The 18,607-nt window shown below is 45.8% G+C and overlaps 2 protein-coding genes and 2 long non-coding RNA genes across 10 annotated transcripts; 2 read left to right on the forward strand and 2 right to left on the reverse strand.

The window, feature by feature from the left end:
- Positions 1–2,050: 2,050 nt before the first annotated feature.
- On the reverse strand, positions 2,051–3,423 carry LOC111939156 (uncharacterized). Its single transcript, XR_015279370.1, has 2 exons — positions 3,155–3,423; positions 2,051–2,905 (listed from the first exon to the last, which is right to left on the reverse strand). It is a non-coding gene; the product is annotated as an uncharacterized LOC111939156 (long non-coding RNA).
- Positions 3,098–9,658, forward strand: ZBTB8A (zinc finger and BTB domain containing 8A). 3 transcript variants are annotated; one of them, XM_086863526.1, is made up of 4 exons: positions 3,098–3,306; positions 4,323–5,290; positions 5,871–6,040; positions 6,418–9,658. In XM_086863526.1, exons 2-4 carry the CDS (start codon positions 4,351–4,353, stop codon positions 6,748–6,750), a joined length of 1,443 nt encoding a protein of 480 aa, XP_086719652.1. In that variant the 5' UTR covers positions 3,098–3,306; positions 4,323–4,350; the 3' UTR covers positions 6,751–9,658. The 3 variants fall into 3 exon arrangements, with proteins under 3 accessions (XP_086719652.1, XP_086719653.1, XP_086719654.1); XM_086863527.1 differs by lacking the exon at positions 3,098–3,306 and adding an exon at positions 3,382–3,540; XM_086863528.1 differs by lacking the exon at positions 3,098–3,306 and adding an exon at positions 3,750–3,860.
- A 1,458-nt stretch (positions 9,659–11,116) lies between these two features.
- Positions 11,117–16,931, forward strand: LOC111939144 (zinc finger and BTB domain-containing protein 8A-like). Of its 4 annotated transcripts, none has more exons than XM_086863519.1 (4): positions 11,117–11,448; positions 12,516–13,504; positions 15,023–15,192; positions 15,829–16,931. In XM_086863519.1, the coding sequence occupies exons 1-4, from the start codon at positions 11,144–11,146 to the stop codon at positions 16,159–16,161; spliced, it is 1,797 nt and encodes a 598-aa protein (XP_086719645.1). In that variant the 5' UTR covers positions 11,117–11,143; the 3' UTR covers positions 16,162–16,931. The 4 variants fall into 4 exon arrangements, with proteins under 4 accessions (XP_086719645.1, XP_086719649.1, XP_086719646.1 ...); XM_086863523.1 differs by lacking the exon at positions 11,117–11,448 and adding an exon at positions 11,648–11,715; XM_086863520.1 differs by lacking the exon at positions 11,117–11,448 and adding an exon at positions 11,712–11,807.
- On the reverse strand, positions 15,292–18,580 carry LOC111939155 (uncharacterized). 2 transcript variants are annotated; one of them, XR_015279369.1, is made up of 3 exons: positions 18,518–18,580; positions 17,916–18,027; positions 15,292–17,440 (listed from the first exon to the last, which is right to left on the reverse strand). It is a non-coding gene; the product is annotated as an uncharacterized LOC111939155 (long non-coding RNA). The 2 variants fall into 2 exon arrangements; XR_002869180.2 differs by having other exon boundaries at positions 15,712–17,440; positions 18,466–18,525.
- Between the last annotated feature and the right edge of the window lie 27 nt (positions 18,581–18,607).

The raw sequence follows: 18,607 nt of genomic DNA on the forward strand, positions 1-18,607 counted from the left end.
TTTGGTTTAAAAATTAATATATCCATTTTGGGGACAGCTAGTTTGCAAGAAAAATCAGGTTTTTGGAAGGAAAGGACTGAAGGGATTCTGTTTACTTAAACCCTAGCCAAGTGAGATTTTAAAAAAATCTTTTATTAACACTGACTTGGGGTTTTTTTAACAGTCTTTGTAGTTTTATGTTAATTCAACTTTCTAAACTCCTTTTTAAACTTCTCATTTTTCTTGCTGAGAAAAATTATCCCAGAAAGGAGAAAATGCATGTGGGGATGGGTAGGACAGCATCCCAAATAACCTTTCCTGAAAATTTTGAATTATATCGAATATTTCAAAAATCTTGCTGCAAATACACAATTTTTCCATTTTTTTTTTTCCCCTGTTGAAGATGTGAGACGCTGAAGAACTCAAAGGAGATGAGGGTGGTTATCTCCAGCCTCGGTGAAAAGGATTCTTTGTGGGAGAAGGAGGAGGAAAGCAGGAGCACAGGGCAGTCAAGGGCTATCAGAGGGTGTCAAAAAACTCGGGAATGATTTGGGGAGGAGAATTGTTTGGTCATCAACATGAGCTGCATGCAAATGTGGGACATTTGGGTGTTCCTGGAAATTGGGTGAAGATAAGAGTTTAATAAGGGTTTTAATTGTCCTGCTGGAACAGGAATAAGATTTGGGGTTGCACCAAATCTCGGGCTTTTCCTAAATTGAACTGCCAGAGGGAAGATTCCTCCCTGGACTCAGGGGTTTAGGACAGGATATTCCGATCTCCTGCTCATTTTGAAAAAGGAAGCAATCTCCTGGTGCCCCAAAAGCTCCATGGATTTGTACTTGGAGATTTGGATCTGTGCTTGAACACAAAGGTGGAGCTCAAATCCTGGGAAATTCAACTCTCCTGGTTTGGTCCTTGGGAAAGCTGAGGACAGGAACAATGATGAAAAACACAAGTCCAAGCCAGCACTGATCACATGAAAATCATAATCTCATTCCTGATTAATTTCTAGGCTTTGAACAGTTCCTTATGTTGTTCTAGTATAGGCTCTTGAGTTTTTCCTTGGTAAAAAATATCCCTGGATAATTAAAGTTAGAAAATGCACCATCACTGAAGGCTGTGATTCCTTAGGAATATTTAATTTGAGGAAAACTGAACTCTTTTTAACTGGTGCCACTGCTAATTAAAATAATATAATACACACTACCATTATATATTATTATTGATAATCCTATTGGTTATCAAACCTAAGGAGAAATGTACGTTAATTTTTCTATGAGCAAGGAAAATGTAAATTTTTTTAGTGTGATTGTTCTCTGAAGAGCAGACTCTTTACACTCTGGCTGTGAGGAGCAGCTCCTTCACCTCCTTCACACAGCTGCCAAGCACATTCCCTCTGGATAAATTCTCCAAACAGCATCTCAAGTGGAACTTTCTCAGCTGAAATTTACCCTAAAATTTAGAAACACAACTCAAAAAACTCACTGCATGTCTGGGATTGTTTGGGATGCATCACTGTGCGCAGCAGGATGAAATCAGCCCCATGGATGAGAAAACCAAAGGTTTTTCTGTGGCTGTTCCTGGATCCACAGCACAGAACAGAGAGCAGGAAGTGCTCTGAGGAAAGCACTTGTAGCATCATTAAAAATTCTAATTAAGCTACTCCAGATAACACTGACATTTCCCCCCATATTCTTTAAATTCTCTTGCCTGTTCCTGAAGAAGGAGAACCCTCGAGCTCCTGTTGACATTGATATAAAACTCCACTGACAGACAAGTGAAAGCACCACCCAGGCAAGTCAAACAGAACAAATACCTCCAGATAATTCTTCTCCAAGGAAAGCTTTCAGCTGATGAAATAATTTTGGGCAGAAATGTGGAAAAAAAAAAATATGTAGAATGTTGAGCAACAAGGTGTCCCTGCCCATGGCCTTCAAGGTCATTTCCAGCCCAAACCACCCTTGGATTCTGTAATTCCATGTTAACTATAAAGAGGCGCTACTTAGTTGGCTTGACAGGCAAAAATAAACTTAAAAGGAATGAATTCAAGAAATAAAAGTAATGCTACAAATAAATGTTCTAGTTTATATTAATCAAATTGTTTAGTTGGTTGTGTTCTTTATTTCTCAGTGGTAAGAGCTGTGAGAAGTGTGTGAATTCCAGTTGTTTCACGTTCAAGAATGATTAATTTAGAGCAGAATCTCACAGAAGCAGAATGGGTCTCATGAAGATTTTAAGAGCATGGCCTGGGTTTGAAAGCAAAATCTACAAAACTAAGAAAGTTTATGAAAAAGGGGGAATTAAGCTGGTAAATAATACTGTTACGTATATCCATAAATGCAAAATATGAATGGATATAAATTGGAGATGAATAAATCTGTATCAATTAGTGGGAGAATGGTTCTAATGATCAAAGAGTCTTTGGATTGTTATATTCTACATAAAGTTTTAGTCAGTTTTGCTACACTGGGGAAAGAAAAATAAATTGTTTCAAGGTGGAACTTCTGAAGGCCAAAAATGCCACAAAGGGCTCGGTTAAGCAAAAGCGGTTTCCATGGGCAAATAAATATTTATGAAAAATAACAGGGGCATCAAAATCAGAGAAAAGGTGTTGGTGGGAAGAAGAAGGAGGATACTAAGTGAACTTGGAGGCAGAGAAGGTGAAAGAGAACAGTGCAGGATTCCTCTCAGAGCCAAGCTGCCCTCACCTAGAGCTTGGGCTGCCCTCGGAGCAGCCTCTGAGAAGCTGACATCAAGTTTTTTTAACATGGAAAAGGATCACCGTTCGTGTCCAGGGGCCCGTGGCCAGGAGTGGGTTTCTACCTCTGAAGGTGAGAGGTTCAGGTTTCGCTTTTGGATATGCATTCTTCAGAAGATAACAGATACCAACAGAGAAAAGAAGATGTCACATCTCCTTCGGAGGATGCTGCAAGAGAAATGAGAGGGATTTGGGTCATCGAGGCCCCTGCTATATATAAAGGTGTGAAAAGGAGGCATCTAGGGCATCCCATCCCCTCCCGGCCAGCATGTGGGTGAGGGGAGCGGCGAGCGGCGGCGGCCGCGGGGCGCTCGGGCCGAGGCAGGCGCTGGGCTGCGGCTGCAATCGGTGCGTTGCCCCTTTAATTGTGTCCCCAGCCCTCGGGCGTCTCTGTCCAACGCCCACGTCAGCAAATACCTTTTGTTTCTCTCCCGTTCGGGCTTGCAGGGCTCGGGGCTGCGGGAGCAGCGGCGCGGCGCCTCCAGGCACGGCGAGCCCCGAGGTGGGGCCGGGATCCCGCAGCCACCGCCCGCAGCACTCCGCCGGTGAGCGGCGGCTCCCGCACGCCGGTAGGCCGGGCAGGGCGCTGGGTTTGGGGCGGAACGGGCCCCGCAGCCAGCCCGGCTGTGAGGGGCGGCGAGGAGGGCGCGGGCTCCGCAGGGGCCGCGGGTGCCTCGGTGCCGCCCGGAGCCGTTCGGTGCCTCCCGGAGGCGCTCGGAGCCGCTCGGTGCCGCCCGGAGCCGCTCGGTGCCGCTCGGTGCCGGCGCTGCCGCGTCCCCGGCGGGCGCCATTTGCAGCCCCGGGTGCGGACACAAAAGGGCTGCGCGGGGCGGGCGGGGGCGCTGCCGGCGGACGGGGCTGAGGGCGGCGGGGCGGGAGCGGCACCGGGAGCCGGGCACCGGGCGCAAGGCGGGGACACGGGGGGCTCTGGCGGAGCGGCAGCCGCGGCTCCGTTCCCGCGGGCGGCTGCGGGCGGCACGCCCGGTCCGGGGCGGTCCGTGAGGGCGGAGGGGAGCTCGCAGCCGGCCGGGGCTGGCGGGCGCTGCGGTCTCCGAGGCTGGAGCGGGGCCGGGCGGCTCCGGCGCTGTCGGGCACCCCGGGCTAGCGGGGACCGGGCGGGCGGGTGAGTGACGGCGGCCGGGCCGCTGCCGCCGAGCCTCGCTCCCGGAGCCTTCGGCGGCGGCGGGGCTGGAGCCCACACGGAGCGGGGCGAGGCGGAATCGCCGGTTCCAGGCACGGCCGCAGCCGCAGCTGCTCTTGGCTCCTCGTCTTCCCGGAGCTGCCTGAAGGCTGCGCAGCTCCAGCGGGCGGCACGAGTCCAGCCCAGCTTCCAGCCCGCATCCTGGGCATGGAAATGCTCCCGGCTGTAGCACACCCGTCTCTGCCAAATAACGTTGGCTTGGCTTTGTCATCCCTCTTGTCCTGTTGGAAAATGAATCTATGCTTTAGCCTATTGTGGTTTAAATATAGATTTAAAGAAATTAGATTATTTGTAAATACGGACGTAGAATTGGGTCTGACATATTTGGCTGAGTTACACGACTTTGAAGTCAAGAGTGTAATAATTTTCTTAATTTTTTTTTAGAGCAACGTTTCATTTCACCTTTTCTGGGATGGAGATTTCTTCTCACCAGTTTCACCTCTTGCAGCAACTAAATGAGCAGCGCAGGCAGGACTTGTTCTGTGACTGCAACATCCTGGTGGAGGGCAAGGTCTTCAAAGCCCATCGCAATGTGCTGTTCGCCAGCAGTGGCTACTTCAAAATGCTCCTTTCCCAGAGCTCGAAGGAGACGAGTCAGTCCACAACAGCCACTTTCCAGGCCTTCTCTCCTGACACCTTTACAGTTATCCTAGATTTTGTGTATTCAGGAAAACTGTCCCTCACTGGTCAGAATGTCATCGAAGTCATGTCAGCCGCCAGCTATCTGCAGATGACCGATGTGATCAGCGTGTGTAAAACCTTCATAAAGTCATCGCTGGACATCAGTGAGAAGGAGAAGGATCGCTACTTCAGCCTGTCAGACAAAGATGTGAGTTCCAACGGTGTGGACCGATCCTGTGTGTACAGTGGAGGGTGGAGGGCAGAGAGCAGCCCCCCACATTCCCACTCGAGCCCAGACCCTGGGACTTGTATGATGGGCGGGAATGCTTGGAGCAATTTCAACTATTACCCCACCTCTCAAAGAAATGCCCAGCAGCAGCTGTCCAAACACGAGCAGCGGCAGGATTCCATCAAGAAATCCCGGCACCTGGGGCTGCAGCAACCTTCTGACATCCCACACTATAAATCAAGCAAGCTGGAGGACAGGGCTGCCGAGCCTGCCGGCCACGCTGCGCCGGCTGAGGAGCAAGTTCACATTGACCCGGAGGTTGAAGCTCCTCACGTGGGCTACCAGTTCAGCCAAGGGGCTGAAGTGATGCCCAGGGGCTTGGCTGTGTCGCAGCAGGAGCACGAGTCACCCCGCTCCTCCAGTAAATCCAAGTCCTCCAAAGCTGAGGAGCAGTACGGGAGCATGCCCTCCATCCTTGGAGTCATGGGGAGCTGGGCTGAAGGTGAGTGGGGTTTGGTGCTGCTCACACAGATACCTGTGAATCCTCTCTTCTGGCCCTGAGAAAATAGGTCTTAATAGTAAAGAACAACTGCCAAAAAAACCGATGTATTGTCCAGAAATGTATGTTTGGAAAATTTAACTAATTATCTTTAAATAATTTTGAGTTCTTGAAGTAGTTGGGGTATTAAATTTAAAAATAAATATAAATTGGGATATTTTTAAGCTCATTTTCATGAAAGCACAGAATGGTTTGGGTTGGAAAGGACCTTAAAGCTCGTTTTGCTCCACTCCCTGCCATAGGCAGGGACACCTCCCACTATCCCAGGTTGCTCCAAGCCCTGTCCAAGCTGGCTTTATCAGGTCTGTGTTAATACAGCCAGTGGTCCACTCCTCCTTTGTTGCACTCCTGTGTAATCTACAGGAAAACACAAAATCTTTCTGCTTGAAACAACCAGTGAACACTGTTTTAATAAAAGTGACGTGCTATTCTTCTCATAAAACACCTTTTCCTAGAGCATTAAGTGACATATCTTTGATTTTTATATATATATATTTTTTTTAACACCATTATTTTCTGACAGATGACCTAGCCAGGATGAGGTTCAAGTGTCCATTCTGTAGCCACGTGGTGAAGAGAAAAGCTGACCTCAAGCGTCACCTTCGCTGTCACACAGGGGAGCGGCCGTACCCCTGCGAGGCGTGTGGGAAGAGATTCAGCAGGCTGGATCACCTCAGCAGCCATTTTCGAACTGTGAGTATTTTTAGCAACTGCATGATTTATTTAATGTGTAAATCTGGCTAATTAAACACAGTGTGAGCGTATCTGGTTGATCTAATGACTTCTGTAAAAGAAGAGGGGGAATAGAAAATTAATTTGGTTTGGCTGCAGTTGAATTGAAGGATAATTTGCAAGAAAGGGGAGGAATTTGTTGGGTAATTGATGGCTTGCAGAGGTTCTGCTCTCTGCAGCCTGGGAGAGCTCCAGTGGGCAATTACCATGCCTGGGCTGGTGCAGTTCAGTGTTTGATGTCTCTCAAATTAAGGTAACACTGCAATTTTACTTTTTGTCATCTCCCAAAAACCTCCTTTGTGGATGCTTTACAAATCCATCCCTTGTGATTTTCCCAGATCCACCAAGCGTGCAAACCCATCTGTAGGAAGTGCAAGCGCCACGTGACCGAGCTGACGGGACAGGTGGTCCAGGAGGGGACCCGGCGTTACAGACTGTGCAACGAGTGCCTGGCTGAGGCTGGCATTGACAGTATCCGCATTGACTTGGAGGCTGAGGCGCCTCTGGAATTCCCACAGGATGGGGACAAGGATTCCAGGTGGCACTACGGGGAGGACAACAGGTCTGACGTTGAGATCGTGGAGGATGGCTCAACCGACTTGGTCATCCAGCAAGTCGATGACAGTGAGGATGAAGCAGAGGAGAAGGAAGTGAAACCAAATATTAGGTAGTTGGAAGACAAGGATTGGGAATTCCATGGAAGAGGGAGAATCTACTGTGACCTGATGTCCTCTGCCAGCTGATCCTACAAAGACACATGGTTGAACAGGTCCAGACTTGCATGTATTTATGGACACGTCATTGAGGCCATGCTGGTTTGTTAGCAGAACACCCATGCGTTGTTTTGTTAAAAAGAATCCATCCTGAAATTATGGATAAACAAGGAAACTGCAATATTACATGGATAATTTTTATAGCAGGCAATGGGGCACGTCTCAAAGCCTCAAAGAGAGGGAGTGAGCTCTAAATACTTTTCAAAAGTTGCAGGTTATTGTAAATTTCCCATTTTATATGCTTGTAAAGAGGTGTGGTTTATATCATTGGGCTATAAATGAATTATAAAGACCCCCCCACACCAGACAACCTCTCTTGAGTGTTCAGAAGTGAAGAGAATCTTCCATGAAATTTCACAAAATCTTCATGTTATGATAAGAAAAAAGGCAGCTAATTAAGAAAGAGCATTTAAAATGTTTTGGCACTTTTGTCTGGAAAAGGACTTCTGTAAAATTTATTAGGACGAGGTGAATCTTTAATAGATCATATGCTCAAGACCTATTTCTTTAAAAGAAAGTAAGCACATCAATGCTTAACACATCAGAGACAAACTGATTAAAAATTTGGATCATTAATTGATGCCAGTGGATGCTTTAGTCTCAAAATTAGGATCTCAGACTGGGCTGTTTTAATAAGCACTATTAAAAATACTCTTTTTTTTGTATTTTGAAACCTCTCAAAAGTGCCCAGACATGGTGGGATTGTTGGCATGCAGGGCCAGGAGTTGGATTTAGATGATCTTTGTGGGTCACTCCAGCTCAGGATATCGAATTCTGTGCACCTTTTCCAGTCTGTACCAGTGAGACCAAGATGTACTGGAAGTTCCAGACACTATATTTGTGTCATTTCACCCACAATTAGGCTACAGAGATGAATAACGATGAAGGAATTTTACTTCTCTAACAAAAGAAGTTATTTGTTTTTGTTGCTTAGTGAGTTTCTCTTACCCAGCACTGTCAGGAGAGGAGCAGGAGATGCTCCTGGGGCTCTGCATTCCTCGGACAGACCTGAGTGTTATTCCAGTTCTTGGGATCATGGAACTCAATGGCTGTAGACTTAGAAAATGATATATTTTTTTCTTTTTTACAGCTTTGTAAGCATGTTTGGCTGAACCCTGGGGTTTCTTAGACAACAAGCCCATATAAATATATATATATATACTATATAACCTTTCCCAGGGACAGCTAAAAAGTCACTATGTTATTTTTAGTTGTGTAAAAACTGTATAACTTTCTTGTATCATCATGACCAGAGAGTGCAGCATTTTTATTCCAGGCTACAGGTGACCAACAAATGACAACTTGAGAACTTCATGCTAAATTCAGTGTAAGCATTAAGCACCCTCCTCTCCATGGGAAGCATCCCAAGGACACAAGAAATGGTGTTTTATTGTTCCTACAAAAATTATAATTTATTGGCTTAGGTTTGGGGAGGGGGTGACTTAAAAATCTTTGTGATGACCCAGATGAAAATGTCTTAAATAAGACTTATACTCTATTTTATGGGACACTTGGTCAGCAGCCCAAAACTGGACTTGATGTGAAAACAGACATTTAATTTCCTGGAGCTTTTAAACTCCTAAAATGCCTGTTATGAAATGGCTAAGAAATATTCCTGAGCAACCTGGACTAAATCAAATACACAGAACAAGAAATATTTCAAAGAATATGGAGTAACTTTGCTCAAATTTCATAGATGTTTCCCTTTCCCTTTCCATTAAACAGTTTGACAACAAATCCCAGGTATCAGTGCCTGCTGTTCCAGGATAAAAAATGGCTGGAATTGGTTTGTGTGTGTTTGGGGATGGATAAAGGGGAGGGGAAAATAAAGTGTTCTCTCCAGGCCTGAAATCTTAACTGCCAACTGCAAAGGTCAGACTATTAAGTGTTTCTTAATAGTGGGGGTGTTTTTAGGATTTTTGGATCAATACTCAATTTAATTAGAGATCATAAATCTTAACAATACTGAGGACCAGATGCTTCAGAACAAGATCTGAAGTGGCTCTAAATGGGCAGATGGAACAATCTATCCACAGGAAGACTTTTTAAACACAGGCAGATGAATTGTTGATTTGCAGGGCAAATGAGGGCTTTTTTTCTGGATTTCTATGTTGTTATTCTCAGTAGCATAACTAGATATTTGTAGTCATTTTTAAAGTATCTTATTAAGCTTGGAGGTTTAGCTCAAGGCTGCGATTCCCACAGGTCAATGATGTTTTTCTGTTTTTTAAAAGTTACCATTTTTACATTTGTTGCCTTAATTTTGGTCGTTGTTTCCTTATTTTTGTATTGCAAGACAAGATAAACGTTAAGTGCCTTCTGTTTTCCATGTCCTTCATTTTACAGTCACGTATTTTCCTTGTTTTTATTTTTTTCTCTAAATGAAAGTATTTGTTTTCTTTTTGTCTCCTTCCATTACCTCTGATTGTCTTCATATTTCTGTGAGGATCACGTGCCCCTCATCAGCACAAGGAACATTTCCTTTCCTTTCAAGGAGGAAAGTAAAGACCACATAGGGATGTTCCCACTGAATTTATTTATTTCCTTGTATTTCTTTCATCTTCGTCTCTTAGGGATACGGTTTAGTGCTGGACTTGATCTTAAAGGTCTTTTCTAAGGAATTCTGTGATTATTTTTACTTGGTTTCTGTTTACTTTGTGTTCATAAAGCACAGTCAAGAGTGAAAACAAAGTTCATCATCCTCTGATTAATGTCTCACCTCTTAAATATCCTTATTACCTGACAATATCTTCCCATCCTTTCAAAGGCTGAAGTACTGAATTAAAAAATTCTCTCTCCCCCTTTTCAGGTGTTTCTTACAGAATTTTCTCTGCCCCAAAAAAACCTATGATTTGTGTGATGCTTGATTGGTTCTTTCACATAATTTCCTTTTTTTTTTTTTTTTTTGTTTGCCATTAAATTAACTAAACATCCATATTTACTATCCAAAAATGTAACTTGTCGCTATCTTAAATATTAAAGTTGGGCAGCCCCCCTTAAAAAAAGAACAAAAAAAACCCCAAAAACTGACTTCAGAATGAATCTCCCTTTCCAGCCTTTTGTAATTTGGATTTTATTCCAGTTCTAAAGAATTGACATAATAAAAAAAAAGCAAAAATACTGATTTAGGGTGGCTTTGAAAATACCTGAAAGCCCACAGGACTCTGAGAGGGCTGACTCTGACTGCTACAAGTACCTTTCCCTTAATCCTGACTCTGCAGAATGTTCCATCCTCCAGGATTTTGGGATACATCTCAGGTTTTCAATGATAACTAAAAGGGAATAAATGACAAAACACTCTGTTGGATATAAAATGATGGAATATACATTTCTTCCCTGAAGCATCTGGTCACTGTCAGACTTATCCCATTACAAAGCCATGCCAATGTCTACCTTACTTATATTTTAATTACTGTTGGAGACAAGTACAAAAATGAAACAGAAGAAAAAAATCTCCAATTTTGCCCAAAAGACTGAATTTTGAAGAAAAGGATGTCCTAATCCTCCAGCCCTTGCCTGCAGAATTTTTTCATTAGGTACAAATCTGTGCCAACACTGTCTGTTGAGTGATGGGTAGAAGTTGGTAAGCTACTAAGAAAAGCTTATTAGTTAAATATTTTCTATACTGTTTAACTTAAAACCTTTCTACATTGGAGGTGTAACCTTTCAGCCTATTTAACTCGTGAAATGCAAAGAGGAGGCTTATTCTGTGCATCAAGAATTTTAAACAGAGCAAGAACACAGAACAAGAGATTTTGTGAGTAAAATTGGGAGGAGTGGCTGGAAAGAGCCTTCCCTATCTTGGCTTAGCTGCTGGAATAAATTAAATACTGAAGGTCTCACCGACGCTTGACTGTGAAAATGGGAACTGTTCTTTGCCAGGTTCCTGCTCTGAGGACTGGACTGTACCAATCACTGCAGAGCTTCCTTCTCAAAATTATTCTCTGATCTCGAGGAATAAGACTGAAAGAATCTCATCCAACAGGCACTAATTTGGAAGTGCCTTGTCTTCTATCAGGCACCCTGATTCCATTTTCCACCCAGAAGGGAAAACAGGACAATCTGTGTATTGCACTCCTACGTGCCGCGTTTCTCTTTGGGATTATCCTCATTGTTTAAATACAAAAAAAATCCCGTTATAAAAAATGCTGCGATATCGAGTTAATATTAATCCTACACCGCGGACCTCCGGATCTCTGTCGTTCACCGTCCAGGTGAAGCCTTCCCTCCACACACACAAAGGTAGCGGCAACAAAGCCTTGTGTGAGCAGGGCAGCGGCCCCGGGCCAGCATGTGGGTGAGGGGAGCGGCGAGCGGCGGCGGCCGCGGGGCGCTCGGGCCGAGGCAGGCGCTGGGCTGCGGCTGCAATCGGTGCGTTGCCCCTTTAATTGTGTCCCCAGCCCTCGGGCGTCTCTGTCCAACGCCCACGTCAGCAAATACCTTTTGTTTCTCTCCCGTTCGGGCTTGCAGGGCTCGGGGCTGCGGGAGCAGCGGCGCGGCGCCTCCAGGCACGGCGAGCCCCGAGGTGGGGCCGGGATCCCGCAGCCACCGCCCGCTCCCCCCGGCTCGGCGGCTCCCGCCCGCAGCACCCCGCCGGTGAGTGGCCGTTCTGCTCTGCGCTGGTGGGAAAGACCGGGCGGGCGTCGGGGCTGCAAGCGGGCGGCGGCGAGGAGGGCGCGGGGCTCCGCAGGGGCCGCGGGTGCCTCGGTGCCGCCCGGAGCCGCTCGGAGTGGCCCGGAGCCGCTCGGTGCCGCTCGGTGCCGCCCGGAGCCGCTCGGTGCCGCCCGGTATCGCCCGGAGCCGCTCGGTGCCGCTCGGTGCCGGCGCTGCCGCGTCCCCGGCGGGCGCCATTTGCAGCCCCGGGTGCGGACACAAAGGGGCTGCGCGGGGCGGGCGGGGGCGCTGCCGGAGGAGGGGGCGCGGACGGCAGGACGGGAGCGGCACCGGGAGCCGGGGTAACCACGGGCGCCCGGCACCGGGCGGGGACACGGGGGGCTCTGGCGGAGCGGCAGCCGCGGCTCCGTTCCCGCGGGCGGCTGCGGGCGGCACGCCCGGTCTGAGGCGGTCCGTGAGGGCTGAGGGGAGCTCGCAGCCGGCCGGGGCTGGCGGGCGCTGCGGTCTCCGCTGCGGGAGCGGGGCCGGGAGAAGCCGTCGCGCTGGCGGAGCGGTTCCGGCGCCGTCGGGCGTCCCGGGCTGCCGGGGAGCGAGCGGCCAATTCGGCCGGCCGGGCGGGTGAGTGACGGCGGCCGCGGGCGATGCCGGGGGGCCCAGGCCGGGAGGGCGGCGGCCCCGGGGCGCTGCCGCCGCATTCGAGCGGCCCCGATGCGCCGGGGCAGAGGCTGTGCCCACCGCGGACCCGCGTCAGCCGCGGCTCTGCCCACGGCGGGTGGGCCAAGTTCTCTTACAGAGTCTCAGAACCATTATGGCTTGATGGACATAATTTTCGGTTTTTTGGGATACGGAGTAATCCCGCTGGGGCATGTTTTCACCTCTTTCGGAGTTGTTAAGTTTCTTCTCTCTTGTTATGCAGAGTAGCAGCCGCAGGGAGATTGGAGGTACATTGGGAATGTGATAGCGCTTTTTTAAACGAGAGCTCATCTCTTTAAATTAGGATTCAGCATCATCGATTTAGATAGTCACGATGATGTTTTTTTCCTTTACAGCAAACCTTCCTCTTTCTCCCTGCCTGGAATGGAGATTTCTTCCCACCAGTCTCATCTCCTGGAGCAGCTGAACGAGCAGCGGAAGCAGGACTTGTTCTGTGACTGCAACATCCTGGTGGAGGGCAAGGTCTTCAAAGCCCATCGCAATGTGCTGTTCGCCAGCAGTGGCTACTTCAAAATGCTCCTTTCCCAGAGCTCGAAGGAGACGAGTCAGCCAACAATAGCCACGTTTGAGGTTTTCTCTCCAGAGACGTTCATGGTTATCCTGGACTTTGTGTATTCAGGGATATTGTCTTTAACGGGTCAGAATGTCATCGAAGTCATGTCAGCCGCCAGCTATCTGCAGATGACAGATATCCTCAATGTCTGCAAGACCTTCATTAAGTCCTCACTGGATATTAATGAAAAGGAAAAGGATCATTACCTCAGCCTCTCAGCCAAAAGTGCGAGCACTGAACCTACCCCTGCCCGCCCAGCTCTTTATCGCTCCAGAAGGAAAGCCAAGAGCAATCCCCGGCGCTCCTACTCCATCCCAGACGAAAAACCCAACGGGAATGAGAACTCCTGGAGCAGTTACAGCAGCTACCTGTCCTCACAGGTGATCCTGCAGCGGGCAGACACCCAGCTGTCCAAAAGAGGCAGGAAACCGGGCTCCGCGAGGAAGCGCCGCAAGCACCTGGGGCTGTCCCAGAGCCGGGAGCTGGGAGGGGGCAAATCGGACAGGGCAGAGCGAGCCGCAGCCTCGGATTCCACTCATATCTCCCGAGGGGGAGAGGAGGCCGAGTTTGAGGCCGAGTTTGATGCTGAGAACAACATGGATCAGGATGATTTTGGATATCATCCCAGAGCAGAGGCCATACGCAAGAGGTGGTCAGTTACTCAGCTAGAACAAGAACTTTCCAGAACTCCTGAGTTCATGGAGTTAAAGGCAGAAGAGCTGTACACCTCAATGCCCACTATTTTAGGGGTAATGAGTAGCTGGAATGAAGGTAAACAATAGAAACACCTTGGAAAAGTTTGGTTTTATTTAGGAGAATTCAGATGATGATTTGCAAGTTATTTGTATGGCTGCATGGAAACCAAAAAAGTGCCTGGAATTATAGGTGATTTTATCTACTCAATTTTACACTAAGATTTTGAAGTCAGAATGGAGCATGGGAATTGGAATGGGACTCACCCAGGTATTCGGTGAAGTTCAACCAAAATATGCCTGATTATTTGGGCCCGATTGGAGTTTAATGAAACCTTAAAGGCTGGAGTTGACTTGGGGACCTGGAGGACTGAGTTTCTCCAATACCTGGCAATAACAGAGGTGTTCAACCTCAACCCAGTCTAAGTCCTGCACTTGAAAGGTCCTGGCATTGCTGGGATGTTGCATTTTGGGGTCCAACCAGCCCAAACTTCTGACATCACCTGCCTGAGAGGGTGGAACAAAGCTGACAGGTTTATTCCCATGTGCATTCCTTTGGAAATTAACATATCTGTAGATCATAACTGCATATTCTAAAGACATCTTTATATATCACACAGAGATTATAAATGTCAAAGCTATGAACCATTACCTGGTGGAAGAGTCAGATACGATAGCTATGTATAAATAGCTGCATATTTATCACTTTTATATCAAAAAAATGTTGTAAGAAAACACTATCAAGTGGTTACTTACATGTTGAATAGGAATAAAAATGCTACCTGGGGGAGATATATATATATATTTTTATATATTTATATATTTATATCTCTTCCCCGGCTTGCATTTTATACATTTTATATATACATACATACATATATATATATACACATATACATATATATTTATATAATTTATATTTTTATATGTATTTATATCTCTTCCCCAGCTTACATTTTATACATTTTATACATTTTATATATACATATATATTTATGTTTATATAAAATATAATAAATCTATATCCCCAAAGAATGTATTTTATGTATCATTATATATTTATATATAATTTTGATTGTATATATTTATTTATATATATAACATTTATAATTATTTGTTATAATATATACATACATTATATATATAAATATATATAAATATACATATATACATAAATATACACACAAATATACATATATACACATATATGCATATATATGTATATATATGTATATATATAATGTCTGTATATATGTGTGTATATATTATATATATTATTATAGATATTATATATAAAATATATAAATATTATATTTAATAGTTAGAAAATAATCAATGTTTATTTTTAATATATAAATATTCTATATAAAATTATATAATATAAATATTATAATATAATGTAAAAATTATATATATCTATTTTTATTTATTTATTTTTATATATATATATAAAAATACATACTTATATAACCATCCAAATATCCCAAATACTGGGGATTTCTCCCATTTAAAGAGAACTCAAACTGTCCTGTATTTTAAGCTGAAAACTGGTGAAAGAGCAGCAAGAAAACTGTGTTGTGTGCCCTGTCCCTGCCAGGTGACCTGCCCCGGATGCGTTTCAAGTGCCCGTTCTGCACCCACACCGTGAAGCGCCGGGCGGACCTGAAGCGTCACCTGCGGTGTCACACCGGGGAGAGGCCCTACCCCTGCGAGGCCTGTGGGAAGAGGTTCACCCGCCTGGAGCACCTGCGCAACCACTTCCAAACGGTAGGAAAGCCCTCCAGGGTTGCAGTCAGCAACCTCAGGATCTCGTCCAGGGAAGCAGCAGGATTCTGGGGACCAGCATCAAACACCAACGAGACGGGCTCCCGGTTCATGGAACCATTTATTCAGCATTGGAACAAACTCAGGTCCAGAACAGAAAGCTCCGAACAGAGGCACAGCAGGGGTTTTTGAGGGACAGAACTCCCAAGGGTCCCCACCTTTGAGGGTGGAGTTCAGGGTCAGGGACCAGAAAAAGCACACCAAGGGAGAACCCCCAGGGACTCAAACCCAATCAGAGCACCTGGGCCACCCTTCACAAGGGGTTTGGGGTGGGACAATGTAACTCTTTGTCATCCCTGAGGCCGCTGCCACACACCAGGGTTTAGGAGAATTGGTTTCTGTTTCATCAGTGAGTTGCTCAGAGCTCTTCTGCACATTGTGGAAGTGTGAAGCAGCTCACGCTGCAGCTGCGTAGGCATCTCCAAACCCAACGCCAGAAAAGCAGCGCATCAACTTGAATTATTCATTGTTGAACGTGGTGAATTTATTTAAAATTTAATATTTTAGTGCGATTTTCGTTGTCTAAAAAAAAAAAAAAAATGGATGAAGGCTGAATTTCAAAATTTTAAATCCTTTCAGATACACCAGGCTGGCAAACTGATCTGCAGGAAGTGCAAACGCCACGTCACAGAGCTGACAGGCTGCGTGGTGCAGCAAGGGACACGGCGCTACAGACTGTGCCACAAGTGCTTGGCAGAAGCCAATTTCGACAGCATCCCCAAGGATTTCAATGCATCTGAACATTCTCCTGTCTCCTCCACGGGAAACAAACGCCCCAAATGGGCTTTGGAGGAGGAGCAGAAATCAGATGAAGAGACAGTGGAGGAGGAGCCCTGTAATTTGGTTGTCAGACACAATAATGATGATATTCCAGATGAGGTAAAGGAAAAGGTGAAGCCAAATCTTAGGTAGATGTTTGTGTATTTGTTATTGTTGCGTTCAAGATAAAATGACTCGTGTCCTACCAAGTAATGCTGGTTTACTACTTTTAATAAATGAAGTATTGCTAAAATTCTGTTCTGAGAAGCAAAATTTGGACTAAACCAAGTTGTTTTGCAGATATGGAACAGTGTAATTGCTTCTAAATGTGATCCAGAAAGTACTGAGGATCATAATATGGCCTGAATGGAAGGGACCCACGAGGAAAGTTCATCTGCTCACTTAATATCTGGAAACTATTTAGGAGAATTGTTTTATATTTCGTCAAAGACTTGCTCAGAGCTCCTGCTCATTGTGAAAGTGTGAACCAGTTTACAGTTCTACAAAGGTTCTGTATGATACAGATATTTAAAACCCAAATATTGCTAATTTGCTTTGGAAAACCTCTTACTGAGGTGAACAGCTGAGAAATGTTAAACCACTTTTTTTTTTTTTTTGCTGATATTGTAATTAATTTGTACATAACACATCAGAAACTTCCTAAGAAAGGAGTGAAGGAAACAAGTGGAGTTCTTCATGCTGAAGAACCTTTTTACCAGAGTTTTGTTTTCTCAGTGAACTCACAGCTTCTTATAGTTGAGAAAAGCATGATTTAAGAACTCCCACAGCCAGAGTAGAGTAGGTGACCAGAGCGTCTGTAGTGCACTTGGGTAGTATGAGTTTGCCTTTTTTTTTTGTACTGTGAATTTTATAGAAAGATACACCAACGTGGTTCCAAGGAAATAAAAGTGCAATCACTGGAAGTACAGTTGTCAGGTTTTTTCCATTTTTCTTCCCCCAGGATCAATGCAAGATTTGCTTAAACCTGTCTATCTAACTCTAGGAATAAAGAGGCCAAGTCCCTTGAATTTCAGTGGGACATTTGTGACTTAAGATCATGGAATTACTTTAAAAAGGCTCTCCTGCCCATATAATTTTAGGGTGCTTGACAGCATAGAAACATTTTTTATAAGCAGAATTTCCCTCACAAGGTAAGCAACCTTTGTAGTTCTGGAGTCTCTTAAGCTCTTTTAGTCATATTTATTTCCCCAGTAACTTGGATCAGAGAACCTGCACTTGGAAGAGAAACTAAAAATGCTCACTATTAAATGATTAAAGAAGAAAAGCTCAAGGAGTGCATAGAAGAAACCTGCCTGAGAGCAGAGAATGGCATTCCCAGTGGGTATTCCTGATAAAGAGTCACTGTTTGGTCTCATGTCTCATTTGATGCTGTGTTTCCTTTCCTGTTAGCAGCATCTGTAGCCTGACATTCCTGCCAAGAAAGCAGAAATTCCCCACAGAGAATTTGAGAACAGCCATATTGATCCACATCCAGGTTCTGCTTCCAACAGCTGCCATTAAACCTGGCAAAAGTGAGAATGGGGCAAGCTTCTGTAATAATTCCCTAATGCTCTCCCAGTCTCCAGCCTTTTTCAGTTCTCCTTGAGATTTGTACATTAATAACCACCAATGCAAGTCTTTCTAAGTAGTTCACCACTCCATCCTTAAACTTTCTACATCAACAGGGTACTCTGGCACCCCCAGAAGGGTGTGCAGTCTAAGGGTAGTTTTTAATGACCCACTTTTACGTCTCAGTGACCTCCTGTAAAGCCCTGGGAGAGCAGCACTGTGAGCTGAAACCTGCCACTGCCACAGCTGTGCAAATGGAACAAGGTGAATTTAAGGCCTGTTTTATATTAAGTACTTAATAAATATTGATAAAAAAAAAATAGATGAATAACACTTACTTAATTAATTCCAAATGTTTTCCTAGCAAGCTCCAGTCAGCATTTCAGTAAGTAGAGCACTTCAGTGTGTTACTATAGCCCAAGACTGATCTTGGGGCATCTCAGCATTTGTCTGCAAAGTTAAAATTTAACTACATAAATTTATTTTGTCACATTCTAGAGCTGGGCTAAAGGAAGGCTGCTTTCAGCTCCTACACCCACCTCCCCACAGCCCCCTGTGCCCACCTCCTCACAGCCCCAGCCCCTCATCTCCCCACAGCCTCCACATGCTGCTCAACTGCCCAGCACTGTCCCTAAGCCCCAGAACTCATCTCCCCACAACCGCTGCCCCTCAGTGTCCGTGTCCCCACAACTCCTGACCCTCAGTGTCCATGTCCCCACAACTCCCGACCCTCAGTGTCCGTGTCCCCACAACTCCTGACCCTCAGTGTCCGTGTCCCCACAACCGCTGACCCTCAGTGTCCATGTCCCCACAACTCCTGACCCTCAGTGTCCGTGTCCCCACAACCGCTGACCCTCAGTCAGTGCCCATCTCCCCACAGCCGCTGACCCTCAGTGTCAATGTCCCCACAACTGCTGTCCCTCAGTGTCCCCTTGCCCACCTCCCCTCAGCCCCCTCAGGCTGTGGAGAACACAAGCCACCTCAACTCGACGCCCGATTGGCCGATCGCAGTCACATGACCCGGGCCAGC

This window comes from Cyanistes caeruleus, chromosome 26, assembly GCF_971803275.1.
Source record: "Cyanistes caeruleus chromosome 26, bCyaCae1.hap1.1, whole genome shotgun sequence".
In the NCBI taxonomy this organism is placed as follows: domain Eukaryota; kingdom Metazoa; phylum Chordata; class Aves; order Passeriformes; family Paridae; genus Cyanistes; species Cyanistes caeruleus.